The sequence below is a fragment of the Rhinatrema bivittatum genome, chromosome 12 (genome assembly GCF_901001135.1).
Source record: "Rhinatrema bivittatum chromosome 12, aRhiBiv1.1, whole genome shotgun sequence".
Lineage (NCBI taxonomy): Eukaryota > Metazoa > Chordata > Amphibia > Gymnophiona > Rhinatrematidae > Rhinatrema > Rhinatrema bivittatum.
The window spans coordinates 5,661,115-5,684,645 of record NC_042626.1 but is presented as its reverse complement, the minus strand read 5'-3'; the positions used below and the strand labels follow the sequence as shown (position 1 = coordinate 5,684,645).

General features: G+C 44.9%; 2 protein-coding genes across 7 annotated transcripts in view; both read right to left on the bottom strand.

Moving 5' to 3' along the window:
• Positions 1–196: 196 nt before the first annotated feature.
• Positions 197–5,346, bottom strand: LOC115074244 (zona pellucida sperm-binding protein 3 receptor-like). The gene is made up of 4 exons (XM_029573540.1): positions 4,800–5,346; positions 2,895–3,022; positions 981–1,172; positions 197–297 (listed from the first exon to the last, which is right to left on the bottom strand). Exons 2-4 carry the CDS (start codon positions 2,971–2,973, stop codon positions 197–199), a joined length of 372 nt encoding a protein of 123 aa, XP_029429400.1. The 5' UTR covers positions 2,974–3,022; positions 4,800–5,346.
• A 1,163-nt stretch (positions 5,347–6,509) lies between these two features.
• LOC115073803 (6-phosphofructo-2-kinase/fructose-2,6-bisphosphatase 2-like) overlaps positions 6,510–23,531 on the bottom strand; it is a 50,968-nt gene continuing 33,946 nt past the window's right edge. Inside the window, exons 16-23 of one of the 6 annotated variants that reach the window (XM_029572617.1) lie at positions 16,031–20,262; positions 15,281–15,404; positions 12,874–13,044; positions 11,170–11,358; positions 9,340–9,430; positions 8,253–8,353; positions 7,046–7,230; positions 6,510–6,705 (exon numbers count right to left, since the gene is read on the bottom strand). In XM_029572617.1, the coding sequence (XP_029428477.1) occupies positions 20,257–20,262 (6 nt within the window). In that variant the 3' untranslated portion in view covers positions 6,510–6,705; positions 7,046–7,230; positions 8,253–8,353; ... (3 more) ...; positions 15,281–15,404; positions 16,031–20,256. The remainder of the gene's footprint in view (positions 6,706–7,045; positions 7,231–8,252; positions 8,354–9,339; positions 9,431–11,169; positions 11,359–12,873; positions 13,045–15,280; positions 15,405–16,030; positions 20,263–23,531) is intronic. The other 5 variants (XM_029572618.1, XM_029572616.1, XM_029572619.1 and 2 more) reach the window with 5 other exon arrangements.

Below are 23,531 nucleotides of genomic sequence, written 5' to 3'. Positions count from 1 at the left end.
TGTAAGAATTACTAGAGAAAAGAGCAGTCACGAGTTTTTGAGGTGCAGCTAGTGCTGAACAAAGAAATGAAAACCAGAGCCAACTCACCTGTTCATTATTACCTGGACTCAGGTAGCTGTCGGTTCTGAATGTCAGGCCTCCTTGTTAAATCATCACAGTCTCAAAAGCAAAAGAAGAGTAAAAAAATACTGACACTTACCCCTTATCACATGCAAACTTTGCTGTTGAACCAAACAGGGCATCATCTAACTGAACATAGCCATTCATTAGCTCCCCTGGACTGCCACATGATCTCCCTGGAAGGACATGAGATGAAAATTAGGCCTTTCTGTGTTCTATTGATTGGCTTAATTGAAGAAAAAGGAAGAGAGAAACATTCTCTACAGGTGCACATGCTTACAAGGTGGTGCTTTCACCTGCAATCAAGATACCCAGTAAAACGGAGGAGCACTCCCCTCAGTGGTGAGGAATGGCCGAGCCACTGACTGTGCAAAAAGTGATGCAAGTACAGGAGGAAGGGAAGATTACCTAATTCCCCAGTCAGCGGGGTGAGCTGCAGGGCTTCCCTACACTTATCAGTGACAGTTTCACATAATGAGCAGAGCTGTTGACTTCTGTGCAAGAAGGACATTTTGTCACCTGGCTGAAAATGACCATTTTCCTCTTTCGCCAGCCTAAAATTCTCTGGCCCCAAGACATTTTGATGGGACCTTAAGAGCATCATTTTTAAAATGTTCTCTTGTAAATTATTCTTAAAAGGGCTTTCAAAATGTAGCCTTTAAAGTTATTTGCCAAGCTACATACTAGGCAACCTTTAAAAATATTGATTGTCATTATAAAGCTCACCCATCCATTGCTTAAAAGACAGAGGAGGCTACCACAGAATTCACCGAGCACAATTTGTTTTTGTAGTTGATGAATGGTATTCCAGGAGAAAACAATAAGAAAATCCAGTCAGGTAATAAAAACGGATCCTTACTTTCACAAAACTGTGGGATGATCGTCCACTCTGAAGCTGCACCACACTCGATGCGGTTAGACAGTCCATGGATTTTAGAATAACCAGGCCGGCATTCGTACGCGACAATGGACCCCTCTGGGAAGCTTGTGAAATCAAAATAACGCTCTTGCGGCACAGCATACGGAGAATGAGGTGCCGCACCACAGTCACCTGAGGAGGAAAGAAAGGTAATAACAGTGAAAATGGATGCTCAGTGCCTAAGAGCATCGTTCCACAAGTGACTGGCACCAGGGAAGAGGGAGGAGAATCTTTTCAAATTTAGCATCAATTATTTGTGTCAGTGCTCCACGGCACTAAGATGATGTGAAAATGAGGCCCAGCACGTAGACTGCACAGCTCCTACATGACTTGGAAGAAACAGGTCACCCATAAGCTTTCTACTGATCCAGAGCACAACCTGCTCTCTTTCACCTGCACTTTCCAGTTTTCGACCCACTAGTTGTTTCCTAATGTTCTTTTGGGCTTCCGATTCAATTGGAGTCAGCCCTAAATAGGCTAAGGTGTCGTGCGCCTCCATTGGCAACTACCCAGGGTGTCGCCCTCCCCACGTTACTTTCTCCCTCCTGACCAGCCGCCTTTGCATTAACAAGTCTCTGGCTGGAAGGCATGCACGGTGGTACCCAACACGAGCATGACTAAGTTGGTCAGTGGCTGTTACTGTTGCATGGTAGCTGGACCACCCCCCACCTCAGGGAACATGAATGCAGCCTGCCGAGGGGCCGGCTCTCCTGCTATGTACTGCCGGCTGAGCCAGAAGAGTAAGCTCTGAGCTGCAGTTCTGACTTCCTGCCACTAGAGGGAGACTTGATTTATTGTGATCTAGTCAGGCTATCAGCAACAGGGCAGATACATCTGATTCAGGGGCTACTGTCTGCAGTTAACACACGTTAATGAAGAAAAAAGCTATTTACTGCCTAAAAGTACTAGCAAAGCATGCTTTAATAACTCAACTCTTCATTCCTAAGAAGCAAAATAATGGATTCCTTTTTAATGTTTATCTATTTGATCCCTGAAGCAAAAAAAAAAAAAAATGGTTGATTGAAAGCTCTTTCTACTTAAGTATGTAGTGAGGTGCTACCACCAGAAACTTACATAGGCTCATGAGAGACGAGATTTAAGTATCAGGTACGGTTGTAATAAAACGGCCATCTCAATTAACCCACCCTATATATACGTAAGGCATACACTAAGTTATATAATCCCGGTTAGAATGTTACTTAAGGTCTTAGTTAAATGTATGTATTATGTTGTTATCATGTAAACCGGAGTGAAGGCAGTTTGCTATACTTCGGTATATAAAAAAATCCAAATAAATAAAAAATAAATAAGTTATGGTAGAAAGAAAGGAGACCAAGGCATAAGACTGGCAAGACAGGATTAGAGCAGGAGGAGGATATGGGCAGGCCGTACTGCAGTGCTGCTGGAAATTTCTCTTATAAGATAGCAAGTGGGTTTTCCAGTTAACAGAGACCATGTTCTGCCACTGTACCTGCATCTAGGACCTTTTTAGATTTGTACTGGAGCAAGGCAGCTTTCTAAAGGTCCTTTTGTTCAGTTTTATTTTGGTATCAGGGATGCTGCTTTCTGCTCTGTAACACAGCATTCCCAAATCACACCTGCAGACGTGGAAACAAGATTACCTCACTTTCCTTTATTTATTTGGATTTCTAGACCACCTTTCCAATTGTACCTCATGGTGATTTATAAAAAGGCCATAGAAGAAGTACATTAACAGAAGAATGCAGTACAAATGTGCACACTAAGAAAAGCAAACAGTAATGATATAAAAGCAACATGAAACTGTATATCAGAGGAAGCCCAATGAAAGAACTGCCTTATGATCTAGAAAAGGTGAGGTACCACTTTACTCACTCCGAGCGGCAGGGATGAGAGCTCCAGCCAGCATTACTCTGAACATGAAAGCAGACTGGGACAACCAGCAGCCCGCCATCTTCTTTCACCAAAGAGGGTCCCCCAAATCCTCTGTCCAAGCACAGAAGCTGCAAGAGCGACAAGAATCCAGGTTTCCACCATGCACAACGTCCCACCAGACCCATCCATGGGGAAGTCTTTGCCCCTGCTTTTTCTGTGGATCCTTTTCAGACCAAAACTAAGCACAGCTTTCTCCCCTGACCTAACCCTGGCCTGGGAATATTTCTGCTACAATACCCCCCTGTGCCTTTACCCCAGCCAACTGGAATTAGGAAACAGCAGTTCTAACAGCGGCTTTCTTCTGTCCTCTTCATGCAGATCAAGCACTAAAGCACGAGGCCAGGTCAGTCCACCCCAGAAGTGGCTGCACGAATGTTCCTGAAGCATTAAATATTAAGTGCATTGGGATAAAATGTGCCTCACAAATCCAGTTTATCATTCTAGCTTTATAAGTAAGACTGAGATAATACTGTTCTTGTCTTATCGCTGAGTGAAGGAGAAGCTATAAGTAAATAATCTGTGATTATACAGGAGCTGCGGCCCACATGCACCTTACACAGACACAGAGGGCACAATCTTCACAAAACGCTCACTGCTTCATTTAGGCATCATCATTTTGGCTGAAGAGTGTGCAAGATTTAGGCTCACATTTTAGTGCCTAATGCTGGAAATCAGTGCCAAGTGTGAAACTTTTTTCCGTCACCTTAAATCTACCCCCATAGCCACTCACTCTTTAGGATCCTATAGGACGGTGCCCAGTGAAAACAGGAACTTAAGTTTTGGCCCTTGGTCCTACTCAATTTTCCCAGGGCCTGATTTAAGTTCCTAGTTCCCAGACTCCCCTGCTGCCGCATTCAGGCACATCAGAGCGTACGCACGACTGCCACTTCATGTCCGCTGCCAACGTCTTATTAATGCAGTAACAGGCCCAGCCAGTGCACCTACTTATTCCTGCCCCACAATGCCAAGGATACATCCCGTCTGCAAAGCACCAGACTCGCGACCTTGAGATTAAAAGTCTCATGTGCTACTAACTGAGCTAACCAGGCTAGGAATGCAGAACCAGAACACCTAAGCAAATGGACAGTAGGTTCTGCTCTCTGAAAACGGGCAACAATAACAGGTTCTTACCACGGCAAGGGCACTTGTATTTAGATTGCTTATAGCCTGAAGTGCATAGGAACTCTCCAGGTCCTGCATATACATGAGCTCCTTGTATTAGGTGTTACGCATTTCTACCATCCCCCAATGCTACAGCTTCAAGTCATTCACACAAGCTACGCACTAACTCCAAGCAAAGCATTCCCAGTTTTTTTCAAGGCACAACACCACTCGGATAAAAATGCCTTTGTTACACGTCTCTGCTCTCTTTGTAAAACTGTTTGACCACTGCTTGGCACGGCTGAAGTTATTAACACTTAAAGGTGAATTTTCAGAGTTGCGCACGTAAAAATCAGCACATTTGCATGTAACTAGCATACACTTACAATTTCTGCAGGTAAAAATAATTTTATCTATGTAAAATCGACTTTCTGAAAGAATGCACGCAGGTAAAAGAACGCGCCTCATTCCACAACCCTCTTGCAGCGGAGACATTCCTGGCAACAACTCGCACAAGTTTGTATTTCCAAAAGCTGGCGCATTGCCTGAGCTGGAAAAAGCGGATGCAGATCGCTGGCTCCATTTTCCCTTCAGCAGGTGAGAAGCGGTGCAGAGTCTGGGCGTGAGCAGGACTCGCAGCTCTGCAGGCAGAATGGACAGGGCCCTTTTCTGTCCATCTGTCTCTCTCTCTCATGCAGTCCCTGAAAGAGACACTTTGATTACATTTGACTTACTTTTTCTCACCTCTTAATATTTCTTGAATCAAAACCTTGGCCGAGAAATCTGGTGACTGTTGAACAGTAAAGGGTTCCCCCTGAGTGTCCAGGTGCGATTAAACGCAGCCCCAGATCTTCATCGCTGGCTGTCTCCAGTGAAACTTGGCACGTACTGTGCATCTGGGACCTCTTCTTTTTCTGCTCCGCTAGGCTTCTCTGTAAATGATTCAACCCTTTCTCCAGTTACGGACATGGGCATAGTTTGCATGCCAGGGTAAATAATGGTTATCACTCCCACACCTCTGTCGAAATTGTTTATCGTCCGTGCTGCCTGTTACAGTAAATGGTGAGATGCGCTGGTTCCAGGAAAGACCAATGGACTTCCAGCAGGCCTTCTTTCTCTTTTCTCAGTGCTACCTTATCAAATGCAGGCAAGCCTGTAAAGCCACACACACGGTCTAGGAAAGAAAATTAACAAGTTCCAGTGTATACTAATGATCGTGATGATTGTTTACGAGGGCTCCTTTAGAACTTTAAGAACATAAGAAATTGCCATGCTGGGTCAGACCAAGGGTCCATCAAGTCCAGCATCCTGTTTCCAACAGTGGCCAAACCAAGCCACAAGAACCTGGCAATTACCCAAACACTAAGAAGATCCCATGCTACTGATGCAATTAATAGCAGTGGCTATTCCCTAAGTAAACTTGATTAATAGCCGTTAATGGACTTCTCCTCCAAGAACTTATCCAAACCTTTTTTGAACCCAGCTACACTAACTGCACTAACCACATCCTCTGGCAACAAATTCCAGAGCTTTACTGTACGTTGAGTGAAAAAGAATTTTCTCCCATTTGTTTTAAATGTGCTACTTGCTAACTTCATGGAATACCCCCTAATCCTTCTATTATCTGAAAGTGTAAATACCCGATTCACATCTACTCGTTCAAGGCCTCTCATGATTTTAAAGACCTCTATCATATCCCCCCTCAGCCGTCTCTTATCCAAGCTGAACAGCCCTGACTCATAGGGGAACTGTTCCATCCCTTTTATCATTTTGGTTGCCCTTCTCTGTACCTTCTCCATTGCAACTATATCTTTTATGATGCAGTGACCAAAATTATATGCAATATTCAAGGTGTGGTCTCACCATGGAGCGTTATGACTATTTCCATTTTATTCACCATTCCCTTCCTAATAATTCCTAACATTGTTTGCTTTTTTGACTGCTGCAGCACACTGAGCCAACGATTTCATTGTGTTATCCACTATGATGCCTAGATCTTTTTCCTGGGTGGTAGCACCTAATATAGAACCTAATATCGTGTAACTTCAGCAAGGCTTATTTTTCCCTATATGCATCACCTTGCACTTGTCCACATTAAATTTCATCTGCCATTTGGATGCCCAATCTTCCAGTCTTGCAAGGTCCTCCTGTAATGTATCGCAATCCGCTTGTGATTTAACTACTCTGAATAATTTTGTATCATCCGCAAATTTGATTATCTCACTCGTCATATTTATTTCCAGATCATTTATAAATATATTGAAAAGTAAGGGTCCCAATATAGATCCCTGAGGCACTCCACTGTCCACTCCCTTCCACTGAGAAAATTGTCCATTTAATCCTACTCTCTGTTTCCTGTCTTTTAGCCAGTTTGTAATCTGTAAACTTTCTGTACAAATACAATGTCATTGACATAATTCTGTGGCACAAGACAGTAAACTACCAGACAGAAAATAAATTAGAGAGGACAAATGCTTTATTGAGGTAGAACAATGCATTTGTGTTTCTTCTCCAGCTGTAATTTCTGAATCTCCAATGAAAGCTTTTCTCCTTCCAAAAGAGGTTTCAGGTCTTCCAACGTTTTCCCATAATACAGGAATTCATTCTTGTTTGGCACTGTTGGAAGTGGGGGAGAGGCCTTGCCATATTTCTACAACAAATGCAGAGAGACAAGGAGAGTGTTATCAAGGCACAAAACACTATGAGCTTGCTACCAGTCCTGGTTTGACTATTACATTGTTGGTTTACTTTTCCATCCTTTGATTTTCTCCGATTTTCAATGATACCTGCAGGACCCTGAGGGGCCACTAATGCAAGGGACACATTCCACCCTACCTCCGTGATCATTCATTTTCTGTTTGCAGGGAGCTTCATCCTTCTGCATCCCCGTATCGTACAGGTTCTCAACCTCAGATCTCAGCTCAGGCCCTGCCCTGGCTCAATCCTGTCCCTGCTCATCCCCTCAAGCATGGGTTAAAATACTTCCGTACTGTGCACTTGGGTAATTCAGGTTTCCAGCTGCCGTCCTCAGTACAGATGACATCTGGTTTGCCTTCTAGCTGGAAGCCCTCAGAACAGCAGAAAACCACAATGTCCTTGGCGCTGTACTCTTCCTTCCTCTCCGATTTTATTTCTCCGTTTTCCACCTTTGGCTCTGGGCAGTGAGGATGCTTGGCTGAAAGGGAAAGGCTGGTCAGTTCAGAACATTACATGAAAGGATACAGTAAGGTGTACGGTCTTAGTGAGGAGCGGGAAAAGAGATCAGATTTTAAAATATATATTTAGGTATAATGCAGTAGAGTGCTCTGGAGAAAGGCTCTGATAGGAACCAGAAAACATTATGAGCAAGTGAATTTAGGTTTATTTTTACTTCACTCCTAAAAATAAAAAAGCTGCTGCTCTTTACGTGGTCTCCTGAGGCATCGGGACACTGGTTGGGTTTGGCCACTCTGGCCCAATATTTTTGGCATGGGAGGTGGTTATATAACTGGGTTTAAAAAAGGTTTGGACAAGTAGTGCCTGGAAGAAAAGTCCATAAACCACTATATTAAGGTGGACTTGGGGAAATCCACTGCTTGTCCCTGAAAAAAGCAGTATGAGATCTCTTGAACTTAGGGATCCTGCCAGGTACCTGTGACCTGCCTTGGCCACTGTTGGAAGCAGGATGCTGGGCTTGCTGGACCCTCGGTCTGACCCAGTATGGCAGAATTTATGTTCAGAATAACAGAAGTGCGCATCAGTTTGCTATCATGACTTTAAAAGATGTTAAAACATGGGTTTCAGGTTTTCTGGTTTGTATTTTCTTGGAAGTGGATGATGATGAGAAGCTGCAGGAGGCGGCGAGAGAAGAACCAGCAGGATTCACTTACACCAGGATTTTCCTGGTTAAGGGGGAAAGGAAGGTTCAGATATTGAGGACAGCACTTAATAATATGACTCTCTAATTGCCTGGCTGGGAGAGAGTAACATCTCCAAGGCTGGCAAGAGGAAGAGAATATTACCCCTTCCAATGACATCATCAAGCTATAGTAACCAGATCCATGAGCAATCATTATTCTGCATCATCAAATGGGCTCCTCCTATCGCAGTCCTCAGAGCTCACCCTAAATGCAAGACAAGTTGCAGCATTGCCCAAACCCCAAGAAAAGTCAAGAAGAGGGGTGCAGAAAAGAAGATGCATTAAATGCACAGACATACGGTCACTCCACCACCAAGAGAACCAATCAATGATAACCAGCTCCACTTCGGCAGTTTCGACGAGCTGGAGGTTGCCTCGTGCATGCTCTTCTTAGAATAGCCTGCAAAGTGTAATCAGACCTTCAGGTTACTGCATTTGGTAGGGGTAGCAGACAATATGTACATTGCCTCGCTATGTTCATAGAGATTTGCTGGCAATGTTTAGATTCAGCAAGAGCCAACAGTGCTTGTCACAAACAGGAACCCAGGCCTCCCTCCCCAAGCCTCTCCCTGCAGGCAGGAAACTGCGTACCATTTAGCAGCATCTCCTTCCAGTGCCCCCGGGCACCCAGCTGTTAGTGGGTTCTGCTAATGTTTACGCTCAGAGGATGCTGAGAAGGTTGCACGGCTCTGGGCTCCAACAACTGAACACAAATAAAGATTTTGCATTGAAGCTGCCCCTGCCAGATTGTACAAGGCTTCTCCCCAAGAAACACCTGGTGGGCAGTCCTCACATCAAACTCCTTAGATGTGTTAGAAAGATATGACAGATGGGCATTTTCTATATGTGGCCTGAAAAGATAATCAACGAATGTGCAGATTCAGGGGTTTCCATTTCTTTTTTAGGGTTGCTGGTTTTTTTGCATTTTAAATTTGCTTCAGAAATGGTGCGCCCAATCCAAACAGTGCACACTATTTCTGAAAACAAATCTCACTTCCTTTGTTTTACATTTTGTGCAGTTTTCATTTTCTTTTCAAATGAATGCACATCCCTAATGTTCAGCACAGATACAACAGCAAGGACGAGCGATCTGGCAACGTCATGCGAAGTGTAGCAAACCTCATACCTGTAGCAATAGCTTTCATGCCAGGAAGAGAACCAAGGCCCTAGCCAGGGGCGGATTGGCCTATCGGGGGATCGAGCATCGCCTGGCGGGCCGATCGCGCTAGTCACGTGGTCTGCCGAGCGCCGGCCGTGACGGAGCCGCGCTCGGCAGACCACGTGGTATCTCCTGGGCGGCGAATCCCCGGGCCGGTCTTCATCGGGAATCCGCCGCTGGCCCTAGCAGGTGCTTCTCAGATGCCAGCCATGCCTGAGTGACCTTACCTCTTTCCTGACAGGGCGTGGGTATGGGACTCGTGGCCACTCTTGATGTCACTTTGCTTTCCGATTCGCTTCAGTGCCTCGATGCTGGAGGCTTGTACATAGTGACATGAAAATACAGTGAATTTCACATGCAAGTCCTCGCTTAAAAAAAAAACCTTTCTTTTGTAAGTCGCTCCTTGCTGGTATAATATTTTCAAGTTTCAACAGCACGCATGCTTTCAGCTGCGGGGAAAACGCATTCCCCGGGAAGGGACAGAAGGGATGTGTGGGGCTGGCCCCGTGGCAGTGCTGCTGCACATCCCAGCTCACACGGGACTAAGGATGCCGTGGAGGCAGTTCTCACAACTTCCGCGGGGCACAGGAATGGTTATGGTCGCCATTAAGCATGACACCTGTTAAAGCCCACGCTCGAGATGTTTTGAGTGCTATCGTTCATATCGTGAGGATAGGAAACGGCAGGTATGGATAGGAGCAAACTGCTCCTCGTGCTAGGCTTTGGAATCTGCACTCTCATCGATGCTGTTTAATCTCCATCTTTTCCGTTAAATTGCTCCACTCTTTGGGGTCAGCGTATTTTTTTATATGCAGATGATGCTCAGTTATTTATTCCCCGTGTTGAGTGTAATGTGGTCACCATTGATGATTTACAAAGTATGAGACATATTCAGGACTGGTTAAGTAGGAATGGCTTGATTTTAAATATTAAGAAAACTAAGTTTTTATGAGTTGGACGGAAGGTCCTGAGAATATTAAATTTTTGGAGTTTGATGGTCACCAGCTTCCGACTGTGTTTGAAATTCGCAGTCTGGGTATTATCTTAGACTCGCAGCTAAGTTTAAACCTCAAAATTGGTCATTTGGCAAAAATGGCATTTTATAAATTAAACTTTTTTTATGCCCATTAAGTTATTACCTACCTACTGAAATGTTCTGGACAGTCCTTGGTTTTAGGGCATTTAGATTATTTACCACAAAAATTACTTAAAGTATTGCAGCTAATGCAAAATGCTGCTGCTAGAGGTCTTTGGAGATAGTCTCGAAGTGAACATGTTACGCCAGCTTTAAAAAGCGCTGCACTGGTTGCCAGGGAAGAGCAGAGCAAAGTTTCGGTTGCTGGTGATTATTCATAAAACGTTGAATTCTAATGAGGGTTATTTGCCGGTATAAGCCAGGAAGTCGTCGTCGGTCGCCAGGAGCACATTTGCTAAAAGTTCCTAATTCACAATGTTATTTATTCGAACAGACCAGGTCTAGGGCTTTTTCCTCTGTTGCACACCCACCATGTGGAATTTGCCAGAGCAGTTGAGAAAGGAGAAGAATAGCAAGGAATTCAGACGACAGACTAAGGCACTACTGTTTAATGAAGCTTTTTGTGTTTAGTTGATTTATTTTAATTAGTGATTTGTATGCATTGTTTTTAAGTTGTTTTTTAAATATATTTAAGTATGTGATGTTGTAACCGCATTGTAAAATGTATTTCTGGATTTTGTGGTATATAAGATTTTACAATAAATAAATAATCAATCAACTGAGGGTTGTGGAAGGAGCCCGGGTGTAAGGAAACATGTGAGAGTCTGTTAGAAGAGAAGAATCCCCAGGTAGCTGTGAATGAAGGCCCATGACACCAGAATCCTAGAACCGCGCCAGATTAGCTGGAATGAGATGAGATTTCTCCCCAGGGAGTTTCTCCTTGAGAATTAACTTGCAGGTCCATGGGTACAAAAGTGTCCCTGGGATCTGCTTCCTCCATGGCCAGCACAGCTTTCTTCACACACATGCATCCTCCTCATTACACGAGAGCCAGACAAGTCAGAAAATCATCTGTACTTACACACGCACACTAAGGAGGGCGCTGACCAAGTAAAATCCCGCTGACAGATAGATTCCTTTTCTCCAGACTTTTCCAGATAACCAGGAGAGCATTTATAATGCACTTTTGTGCCAATGGCATAGGCCTCAGCTTGCTCTGATGAATATCTGAGCTGGGCATGTTGTATCCTTCGAGGCTTTCCACACATTTCTGCAAAAGTAAATATGAAGAGACCCAAAGGTGCAGGAATCAATGCGGCAGATGGGATATTAAAGCTAAAAAGTATTAATTATCCAAATGAAAGAGCTGTGACAGCCTGCTGCAAAGAACCATAAATCACCACTCAGTCAATGATGCGCAGAGCCCTTAACCTTAAGATTTCTCCAGTAAAGGGGGGCTCTGGAGGCAGGGGGTACAGAGGGTCCGTTTCTGCAGAACATAAGATGACTCCACGAGTCACAGGAAAGAGTTCCGGCCTGACGTGAAGTAAGACGTCTCGGGGAGCTGCCGAGGGCGTTCTAGGGATCTGCTGGAGAGAGGATCTCTCTCTCTGCTAAGGGTGGACACCACTCCGAAAGCGCCAACCCCTTAGGTTGTGGGAAAAAGATTGGACTGGATAAAGAAGTTCTGGGTTATTCTATTGTATTTGGCCTCTTGTTGGGATTAAGTGCAAAGTGGTTTGGTCTGGGTGGGGTAGTGGAATTCTTCTTCCTGACCTTCTGTGAGAGGGGGGGGGGGCTTAGATAAGGGTCATATTAGTGGCATTGCTATACTGTAATTGAACTGTTTCTTAAATGTACAATATGCTATAAATCACGCAGTCTTGTTTGGGAAACAAAATGCAATAAAACAGGATCCACCCAACATCTTCGCTACTAAATGAAGTCCAGAGCAATTGGGAACATTTAATTCACTCCTCAAAAACAAGGCATAAAATCAGTGCTGCCTTTGCTAATCAAGTCCTGTATTTTATTCTTTGTTATTACAGCGTACACATTTTCACAGATTTAAAAAAACAACTTCATCCTGTGTGCGATATTTTCAAAGCACACGCAGCAAGCAGTAATGCCCTCTAGTCATTAAGCACATGAAACATCAACATACGTATTTTGGAATCCTTGTACATAACCCTATCTGTTCAGTTTTGCTCCTACCCCTTCCCAACTCACGTCGCTCCCATTTGAACCCCTCCTCCAAGTTACCTAGTTTTTTTGCTTTTACCACTGTGTTTACCTGTTCTTTGTTCCTTGTAAAGGCAATGCTTATATATACCATGGTTTTAAGTTACATGTAAACCGACACGATGTGCAAACGGTTGTCAGTATATAAAACAATTTAAATAAATAAAATAAAAATAAATGTTACTGCTGCGTCATTAATCTGATTTGCTTTTCCATGAGCTGCTACAATTCCCATAGACCAGGATCTGATTGATGTGTGCAGGGCACGGGTGACATCTTTTAGTTACATCAATCAGCCCTAAGAAGTGTGAGGTAATTTAGGACTATCTGGCTAGCAAGACTGCTCCCCAAGGGCCAATCTCTGCTCGACCTGAGAAAAGCACTACCTCTGCCAAAACGCCTGCTATAAACATCCAATAGAAAGAATCCTAGAACATACTGTTCTTTTCTTTACACAGAGGATTAATGCAGCTAGAACGTCCTTTCTGTGTCATTAGGGTGGGTCGACTGTGAAGGGAAATCCCCACGAAGCTAGTCCCAGTACCTTTGCAGGCAGGAGGAGGTGCGTGCCACTCCCGCGAAGCGTTACAAAACAGCGTATCTTCTCCAAAGAGCCTGCCCGTGGTGCATCTGTAGGTTACCTTCGTTCCACTGGAGGAAGCCTCTACCCTCATTTCACTCTCGTCAACCTCAGGAGGCGCATCGCAGCTTGCAGCTACAGGGAGTAATAAAGAAGGCCGTTTGCATGCGGAAAGGCTTCCATTCCTGAATGCTTCCTCCAGTCCACTCGCACTGCGGAGCTGCTCTTGGATTAGGGGTCATCAGACTGCAGACGTATGTGCGTACTGTTAGACCGGAATAAGACAAGCCCATATGCAACACCAGCTCCCTGCACACGAAGGGGTAGATTTAATAGCTGCAAGCATGCGTCCATGTGCACGGGCTTCCCGGCGTGTGGCACGCAAAACCTCATGCGGCGACACATTTTGGCCTTCCCCAGTTCCCTACCCCTTACCTTCTCCTCCCCAACCCCTAAATCTAAATTTTTTTTTTTTACCTTTGCTGCGTGTGCCAGCAGCCGGCCGGCGCGTGAGGCTCTGGGACAGCGAACAATGGGGCTGTCCGGCCTGCCCCTTCCAAGAGGCCGGCACATGAGCACGTATCAGCCTTTGCGCCCGGGGCCAGGCCTCTTGGAAGATTTGCCCGGCGTGCGAAAAGCCGGAATTTACGTCGCCTGTAAGGTGCAGAATTCACTCCTTTGTGTTTTAGTGGACAGAAGTATGGGGATGCTCTCGTATTTCAGAACAGTGGCATAAGTTACTGGCCTGTCTACAGCGAGTATACCTTCTGGACATTAAATATAGCACACGTCTCCAAAACACCCCCAGAGGCCAAAGAAATCCACAAAATCCACTTCCTCGGATAGGACGGATGCTGGTGGGTTAACTAGTTTTATCCATAACAGCTAAGCAAGTCTTTTACAATGTGGATTTGTTTTCAAACTTACCGGGTCATTCTTTATTATGCGACACCGGCCACATCGCGGAGGTAAAATGCTATTTAGGGGAAGGGGAAGAGTGAGGGCGGTGTTAGGACCCGATAGCGCAGCGGGTGATAATGTTTTACACATTAATCACAGACAGCACCGCGGGAAATACCACCACCTTTTCCCATGGCGCTATGGGGAGGGGAATAGTGTGCGGTGAGGTCGCAGGGTGAAACCGCACCACCGTGATGTGGCCGGCTGCACGCTATCTCCCCCTTACCCTTTTTCTGGCCGTGACTCATCATTCTGCTATATTTATAGCAGGAGGATGAATCTAGGCCTTAATCCTGGAGCTGATTCCAAAACTACACCTACATACATTTAATGCAGCATTAGTTATTCCTAGATAACGAATTCAGGAGGAAAATGGCCCCACTTGTGGGGTTCGTTCTTCCAGTGTTAATGTGGACCTCCCTCTAGTGTGCACACAAGCAGCAGGGCGTGTGGCATGAACGCACAATTAGGAGGTAGTTTTCCATGATCTACCAGGGGCTTACACATTAAGTAGCAGGTACGCACGTACATCCTCGTTGACAAACCTCAAGAGCAGTGTACACTTTTACACTCGCTAACTAACTCGCACCATTGAAATTGCACTTGGCTTCTGTCTGTACTTTTAAGGAGGGAGGTCTGCGTAAGCTGGTGAGGATTAAGGGTGAAGTACTAGAGGGTCTGGGTGAACGAGAGAAGGACTGGTGAAGTGGCAAAGATATCACTGAACTGGTGATTTTAAGTACGTGCGCAAATATTTTCAAAACGGTGTACCCGGATGCTTTATAAAATGCCCGCCTCTATGTATCTTATACTTTTGTATGTTTATAAAATCGGTAGAGAAAGCTGGCATGCTTTTGCATTGGAAATATTTGTGCTAGGAGGTGTTTCATACACCGTGCAGCTCCTGAGACCCAGTTTATAAACCACCAGCATTAATCTCCAGTGGGCCCACTTACACGTACACATGGTGGCGCTTATGTTTGCATTCAAAATGTGTGGAAAAACAACGTAAACTCAGTCTGACAATGAAGAGATTGGGGGGAGGAGGGGACGATGCTAACTGCACCCCATAGTATCATTCAATTTGGTGAGATTCAGTAAGGGGTGGAGTCACTGCACGAAGAGAAGCCAAGTAGGCAGGAATATTAAGCAGCAGTGCTTTTTGCAGAGGCTGTAGGACAGTTTGCCATGAGAAGAAAAAACAGGGCATATATTCAAATAAGGGCTGAAGAGACATCTTCAAGGAATAATAAACATAATCAAGAGCACTTCTTGTTGAAATACTAAAGCCTGTGGTGCTTTATAAGTTATTGCTGGGTAGCTCAGTCACTTTGAGCTAATGTGCAGGGGCAGTGCAATGGGTCATCCTGCCCCTATTAACACTGCCATTCCAAATATATAATGTCCTTACCCCACACCGTCACAGTGAGTGCCTGAATCAGACAGAGAGACACAAATATTTCATTCATTTTCTCCGTGTGTGTTATCTGGATTGAATATGCTTTCGGAGCACCATTAAATCAACCCTCCAGATCCTGGGAAGAAAGGAAAAAAAATGATGAAATTCTGAATGAGCGAGCCAGTACAAGAATCAAAGATTTATTTGACCATCAGACCGCATTGCCAAGGGAACCAGTTAACTCTAGGTCTCAATCACTGCGCCCATGCCTTCTTGTCTATCAGTTCTTTCTTCACCTATTTTGTTTACTTCATAAGAAAATGCCACACTGGGTCAGACTAAGGGTCCATCGAGCCCAGCATCCTGTTTCCAACAGTGGCCAATCCAAGTCACAAGGACCTGGCAAGTACCCAAGCATTAGATAGATCTCAAGCTACTATTGCTTATTAAGTACTGTAATAGCAGTAAAAGGATTTTTCCTCTAGGAACTTATCCAAACCTTTTTTAAACCCAGTTACACTAACTGCTGTAACCACATCCTCTGGCAATGAATTCCACAGCTTAACTATGCACTGAGTAAAAATATGCCCAACGTTTATCATCACCATCCAAATAATAAAACACAGGAGACTGCAGAGGTGACTTCCGGTGAGCATCAAATTCTAGACAGATGCAGATACTCTATTGACCTCACGACACCCGGACCCCAAACCTCTGAGTGACTTACAGAGAGTCACTAAGGGTCTGATTAGTATACTTTACCAGGATCATGAAGGACGATTTCCTTTCTGGTACATTTGGGAGCAATTTTGAGTTCACCTTAGCAAGAATGTTCCCACTGCTGCACTGAAGCGGGTCACATTTCCTTTGGGTCTCCCATTGTCAGGATACCCATCTGATAACACTAGAAGGTAGCATCACGCTAACATTCCCTGTCATTCAATGAGTCTCTAAGCAGAATGATTCACATGCAACAACACAACCAAGAGTTTTGTTTAGATTTATACATTACCCGTGTCCAAGCAAAAAATATGTACAATCTTCTTTCTTCTGTTTTGCAGAATGCATGATTTATAGAGATGTTTATAGAAACTGTCTCTTCCCATAATAGCACTGACCTCAGTCAATATTTACCAGTCCATTAATCAGTAATTCCAGTAACTCAGCTAAAAGACCCAGGAATAAAACAAAAACTAGAGTGAAACAAGGCTAAGGCACGGGCTAGCTGATAGTTGAAGAAAAAGGGGTGACACTGCTGCTGAACTGTTCAGTAGTATGGAAACTTCTGTGCATCTGAAGAAAAGCAGAGAATCCACCCTTTGCATTAGCGAGAGAAATGTCTTACCATTGCAACAGGCCTCAAATGACAAACAATAACCAAGAAGACAAAACTAGCAATCAGCAGGAAGTTAAAAAAAAAATAAAAAATGAGTGTGTTGTGTGTGTGTGTAGTGGGGGTGGGAGGTCAGAGGTCTGGCGTCATTAAACCCAGGAAGACAAATTCTAGCCGTTCTGTTCCAGAAAGCATCGAAAAGCTCTTCTGGGGTGGAGACAGTCACGTGACCAATCAGACAGAGCCTTCGGAGAGCGATTCTGGGAGTCTCTGCATACAGCTCTTTGTCACCATGGCCTCAGTTTAGCCACTATAATTAGGTAATAACAGCTGTGCAAGTTGTGCTATACTGAGGATAGCCACCGTATTACTACAGAGAGAATACGAGGTGGGCTGATTCTGGAGTAGTAAAATATCCCCCTCCATAAATTCTGCTGCACATTTATCATCTGCAATAAGCACAAAGTAATAATGCAGAAAAAGGAATACCAGCAGACAAACTTCCATTTCTAAGTGCAAGTTTTTATTTGACAGCTTCAAGTTTAAGGGGATTTTAGTCCTGATTACACCAAGTTTTTAAACGACGACCCTCAGTGTCAGCACCTGAGGATTTGTGCGCATCTGACAGTTTTTATAGACTGAATACAAATTCTTTTCATGATTTCAGTTTCTCGTGTTTTAAATATTTCTATACAAGCTGTACACAGATGAGAAAATTCTACAGTAATTTACTTCACAGAAAGATTAGGTGCATAACTTATAAATACGGCTGCAGACGAGTTTCTGAACAGAAAGCACATACATCACGAGCTTGCAAAATTCGCAGTGTTGCGCGTGCCTTTGCATGGCCTAGGCGCACACATCTATGCCTGCTAGAGAGCACAGGATCAGGACATGTTTATTTATTTTATTTATTTATTTGAAGAGTTTTATCTACCGTTATTCGGTAAAGCCATCATAACGGTTTACATAGTGAACAAATATATTCAAGGAAATTTGAGATATTATTGTAACATAGTGAACATTACAGTAAAACATAATATAACAATTCTAGGAAGTAATGTAAGGTTGGAAGTGGGGGGAAATGCGTTAGATTGAATATTATAGTTATTAGTTCATTTCAGAGCTGGTATGAGCATCGAGGCGCATTCTTTTGAAAATTGTTATGTAAATGACTTCTCTGCTCCCAGAAATACCTCTTTCAAGTAAATTGCAAAAATCTAGGCACAGCACAAACAGCCTGGAAAGGTAAAAAGCTAACTTAGAAAGACAATCAAATTGACAACAAAGATCTTCATCACTGCATAAGCAAAAGATCTCAGGCGTATCAGGAACTGGCGAGGGATTGCCAGGGCATTAGTCCCTGCAGGCAGGAAATGGCTCTTAGGTGGCCAGGCTTTCGGCACTTGACTGCCTTCATCCATTTTCGCCCCAGAATGGCTCTGCCAGCAAATCAGGACCCCTGCAGGCCTACGTCAGGGGAGGTCTCCTCCAGTGCTAATCTAATGCCAGCAGCAAGCACTCACTCTTCTCCTCTCCCCCACGTCCCCCTCTGGAGAGGGGGCTCTTGTGCCCAAGTGCTGAGCCCAACCTTGAACAGGTTTTGTGGTTTTCTTTTCTTTTTTTTAAATCAAAGGCCCAGTGCAGCAGTTACATAGCAGCCCAGGTTTAATTTCATAAAGTGACGTCACTGTAAAGTGCATTTATCACACAGGTTAAGATTCATAGGGCCGTCCCCTTAAGGTTTTTCTCCCATTTTATGTCTATGGGAAAAACCTGTAGTGAATCAGGTACCAGCTCCACCCCCTCCCCTAGAGCCCGCACCAGATCCATCAGTTTCACAGACTACAAACCCTAGTTCTGGCGCTACCTCTGAATAAGGCCCGGTTTGCTAAGCTCGGCTCCCCCTCTCTCCAGCATCGGGTACAAGCTTTAATGGAATGCGTGCCCCAAAAGAGCGTCCTCTGACTGGCAGCTGTGGCCCTCCTGAGAGCCTCATCCGAGGATGCGAACGCCTCTTTCTTGCTGCCCTGCCTTCTCTTCCTCTCTGTACAACACAGCAGAGTCTGCAGCCCAAGCATAAGATGAGAGGCCAAGACACCCGAGGAAGGCCCCCAATATCTGCACAACCTGGAAACGCTGGCGCTCTGTCACGTCAGCTGCATCAGCCAATCAGATGGACAGCGTTCTCCAACTTATTATAAATTAACATTAAAAGGAGAATATTTACATCTGCGGCATCTTTTCCCCCAAAATATACATCTGGCTAAATTATCCCACACCCCGCTGTAAAATAGGCTTATTATTTTCAACATTAAAACAATATTGCCAAACCCCCTGTGCCCAAAATGATAAGAAATTGAGCCAAGTGGAGCTCAGTGACGATATCAGCTCTGCAACCCTGTCTCCATCATTAGAGCAGCGTGGGAGTGCAGCACACGGAGCCTGTAAGTGACTGAGCTAAAGCCGGAAAAAAACCATCAAGAACAGGATGAAGAGCAGCACTCAGAGCCTGCAGCGGAGCTCGGCATTATAATAGCCTGGCGTGCACCAGCTCACGCCACCTTTGCTGAGCCGTTCTCCTTTCCTGTACAGCTGACAGCATTATTACAAGAGTTTGCTTTCACCGCTCACTGGCTGGGGCGACTCTGAATGTTCAAAGTTGTAACAAGATCCCAGAACTGTGACTGGCCAAGAGCGATCTTTTGGGGAAAAATATGATAGCTTTCTACTTCCGCACATGACAGGCAGCATATTGCAAGGCTATTGCAGTTACAGCGCGCATCTGACGGGCTCGGCCACTATTAGGAGAACGCAGGAGAACGCCAAGTCCTTTTGCACGGAAATTCTTCACAAGGAAACCGTCTTCCTTTGCATTGTTCCTCAGTCAGATAAAGAGGAGATGAATCCTACGAGAAGCATTTCCTGACCCCCACTCTAAGGCCACTCACCTTCTCTTCTCACACACACACAAAACATTTTCCGAAAGACAAGCAAGAATTGCTGTCTCTCTGAAAAATGGATCCCATTCAAATGACAGCGTTCTAAGCTTTGCTGGTTTTTCAGGTCAAAGACACATTAAAAACATCAAAATTGCAAAAGAGAAACGACAGCTACTAATGCTCGAAAGACATGAAAATAAATCTGATCCGTAGACGAGAACTGGCCACAGGAGCATCCACGGGCAAGGAATGACTTGAGAGGTTACAAAACGCACTTAAAATAGAAAAGGCTCAGATCCCATTTGGGGACTTCCTGTTCTGGTGAATGACCAGCGCAGGCCGACCATTACCTGTCAGGAAGTGCCAATCCTTTTAAGAACTAATAAATAAGAGATTTAAAATAATAAAAACCCACATAAAACATTCATTTAAGCCTTCACCAAATACAGACAGGAGGGCCCCAGGCTTCTTTACTTCCAAATGAGCTTTCAGGCACTGCGACAAAACACAGAAAATAACGACAAATACAGACTAAAAACAAAAACTCCCAAAATGTTCCCTCATGTAAAATTAAAAGAGCGACTATTTCACCGACTTATGCAGAGGTCCGAAGGCAGCAGGTTCTCGGGCGTTGTAGGCCATGCAGAGCGATGATGACTATGGTGGGAGCGAAGCAGTTGCCGGCCCGGTTCCCTGGCGCTGGAAGCAGCGAGTCACGTCTGAGGAGGAGAAGTAAGAGACTGTTTCAGACTCCTCCCTGATGGTGGCAGGGAAGGAATAAAAAAGGCCCAAGCTGCTCCACAACAAACCTGTGATTCCATGATGGGATGGGAAGTGAGATAAGCAGGCACAGAAACACATAAAAAGGAGGCAGGCAAGAGGCTCAAAGGGTAACCCTTCTGAGTGGCATACACGTTTAGGAGGAGAGAAAACACCCAACCCTTTCCTTCCTTCCTTGGAAATACTCAGTTTTATGCTCGTCTTTTTGCAGTTTCTATTTTTGGGCCCAGATTAGCCAGGAACATGGAACAGTAGAATCCCCTTAGTAAATTAAGCTGTGGTTTTATTTATTATTACGCCTTTCATGCTCATATAATTATGGGCTCTGTAGGACGCACTGGTTATACACCATTAAAAACAAACACTTTAAGCTCCTTTCCACAGAAAGCTGCCTTTTTTTTTGTCTTAAAACAAGCTTCCTGATTTAATGCTAATCTTCAATTCTCTATCCTACAGTAAAGAGTTACTTTACCCATGGATCCCTAGCCTGGATCCGTGGCAGTGAACACTAAAGACCTGTCTGGGTGGACAGATGTGTGCCCAGAGCAGTTCTTGCATCCCTGACAGAAACAAGCAACCTTGACCTCATCACTGCAGTGTAACTCCCAAAAGGTTAAACCAAGGTCACACATAGCTTCAGGTATGGACAAAAGATCTAAACACGTCATCAATCCTCAACCAGCTAAGCTGTGAAGGAAAGCAAGCCTTCAAGTAATGGGAACTTCATGGGAGCCTGCTGCTCCCTCTAACCACCTTTCTGCCGTTCAGAATATAAGAGACACGGGGGGGAGTTCTGAATTCGGACGACAGCCAAAGCTGGGCCTCGACGTTTACAGTCTGGGGTACTGAGATTAGGGAAACAGCGCAGGACGGTTTCTACGGGCAAGTCCAGAAGCAAAGCACGTTCAAGCAGCGCTGACTGAATTATCAGGAAGGCTGCTCAGCCCGTAAAAAATGTTACTAGCAGTAAAGTTTCTTATGGGTTTGACAGTTGCTTGGTTTTGATTGTAAGTATTACTACCTTAAACAGAAACATGGGAGTAACCTGCACGGAGCGGCAGTTACTACTAATAAATAAGAGAGATATAAAATAATAAAATACCACATAAAACATTCATTTAAGCCTTCGCCAATACAGATAGGACGGCCCCAGGCTTCTTTACTTCCAAATGAGCTTTCAGGCACTGCGACAAAACACAGAAAATAACGACAAATACAGACTAAAAACAAAAACTCCCAAAATGTTCCCTCAAATAAAATTAAAAGAGGTATGGGGGTAACCTGCACGGAGTGGCAGTTACTGCCCTTAACAGAAGGCATGGGGGTAACCTGCACGGAGCGGCAGTCACTACCCTTAACAGAAACATGGGGGTAACCTGCACAGAGCGGCAGTTACTACCCTTAACAGAAACATGGGGTAACCTGCACAGAGCGGCAGTTACTGCCCTTAACAGAAACATGGGGGTAACCTGCACGGAGTGGCAGTTACTACCCTTAACAGAAACATGGGGGTAACCTGCACAGAGCGGCAGTTATAACCCTGAACAGAAACATGGGGTAACCTGCACGGAGCGGCAGTTACTGCCCTTAACAGAAACATGGGGGTAACCTGCAGGGAGCGGCAGTTACTGCCCTTAACAGAAACATGGGGGTAACCTGCACGGAGCGGCAGTTACTGCCCTTAACAAAAACATGGGGGTAACCTGCACGGAGCAGCAGTCACTACCCTTAACAGAAACATGGGGGGTAACCTGCAGGGAGCGGCAGTTACTGCCCTTAACAGAAGGCATGGGGGTAACCTGCACGGAGCGGCAGTCACTACCCTTAACAGAAACATGGGGGGTAACCTGCACAGAGCGGCAGTTATAACCCTTAACAGAAACATGGGGGTAACCTGCACAGAGCGGCAGTTATAACCCTTAACAGAAACATGGGGGTAACCTGCACGGAGCGGCAGTTACTGCCCTTAACAGAAACATGGGGGTAACCTGCATGGAGTGGCAGTTACTACCCTTAACAAAAACATGGGGGTAACCTGCACGGAGCGGCAGTTACTACCCTTAACAGAAACATGGGGGTAACCTGCACGGAGCGGCAGTTACTACCCTTAACAGAAACATGGGGGTAACCTGCACAGAGTGGCAGTTACTGCCCTTAACAGAAACATGGGGGTAACCTGCACGGAGCGGCAGTTACTACCCTTAACAGAAACATGGGAGTAATCTGCACGGAGCGGCAGTTACTTCCCTTAACAGAAATATGGGGGTAACCTGCACGGAGTGGCAGTTACTACCCTTAACAGAAACATGAGGGTAACCTGCACGGAGCGGCAGTTACTACCCTTAACAGAAACATGGGGTTAACATGCACGGACCAGCAGTTACTGCCCTTAACAGAAACACGGGGGTAATCTGCATGGAGTGGCAGTTACTGCCCTTAACAGAAACATGGGGGTAATCTGCATGGAGTGGCAGTTACTGCCCTTAACAGAAACATGGAGGTAACCTGCACGGAGCGGCAGTCACTGCCCTTAACAGAAACATGGGGGGAACCTGCACAGAGCGGCAGTTACTACCCTTAACAGAAACATGGGGTTAACGTGCACAGAATGGCAGTTACTGCCCTTAACAGAAACATGGGGGTAATCTGCATGGAGTGGCAGTTACTGCCCTTAACAGAAACATGGGGGTAATCTGCATGGAGTGGCAGTTACTACCCTTAACAGAAACATGGGGTTAACATGCACAGAGTGGCAGTTACTACCCTTAACAGAAACATGGGGGGTAACCTGCACGGAGCGGCAGTTACTAACTTTAACAGAAACATGGGGTTAACGTGCACAGAGTGGCAGTTACTACCCTTAACAGAAACATGGGGGGTAACCTGCACAGAGCGGCAGTTACTAACTTTAACAGAAACATGGGGGTAACCTGCACAGAGTGGCAGTTACTACCCTTAAGAGAAGGCGTGGGGGTAACCTGTTTTGAGCAGCAGTTACTACCCTTAACAGAATATGCATCGGGGTAACAGGCACCGAGCGGCAGTTACTACCTTAAGAAACTTGCTGGGGCAGACTGGATGGGCCATTTGGTCTTTTTATGCTGTCATTACTATGTTTTAAGGGCTGTTCCAGTAAACACATCAATGCTTTGCATTTTCATGTGCAATTCTAACTCATGGAAGTGAGTCAGTAGTTTAAGAGGTTTTG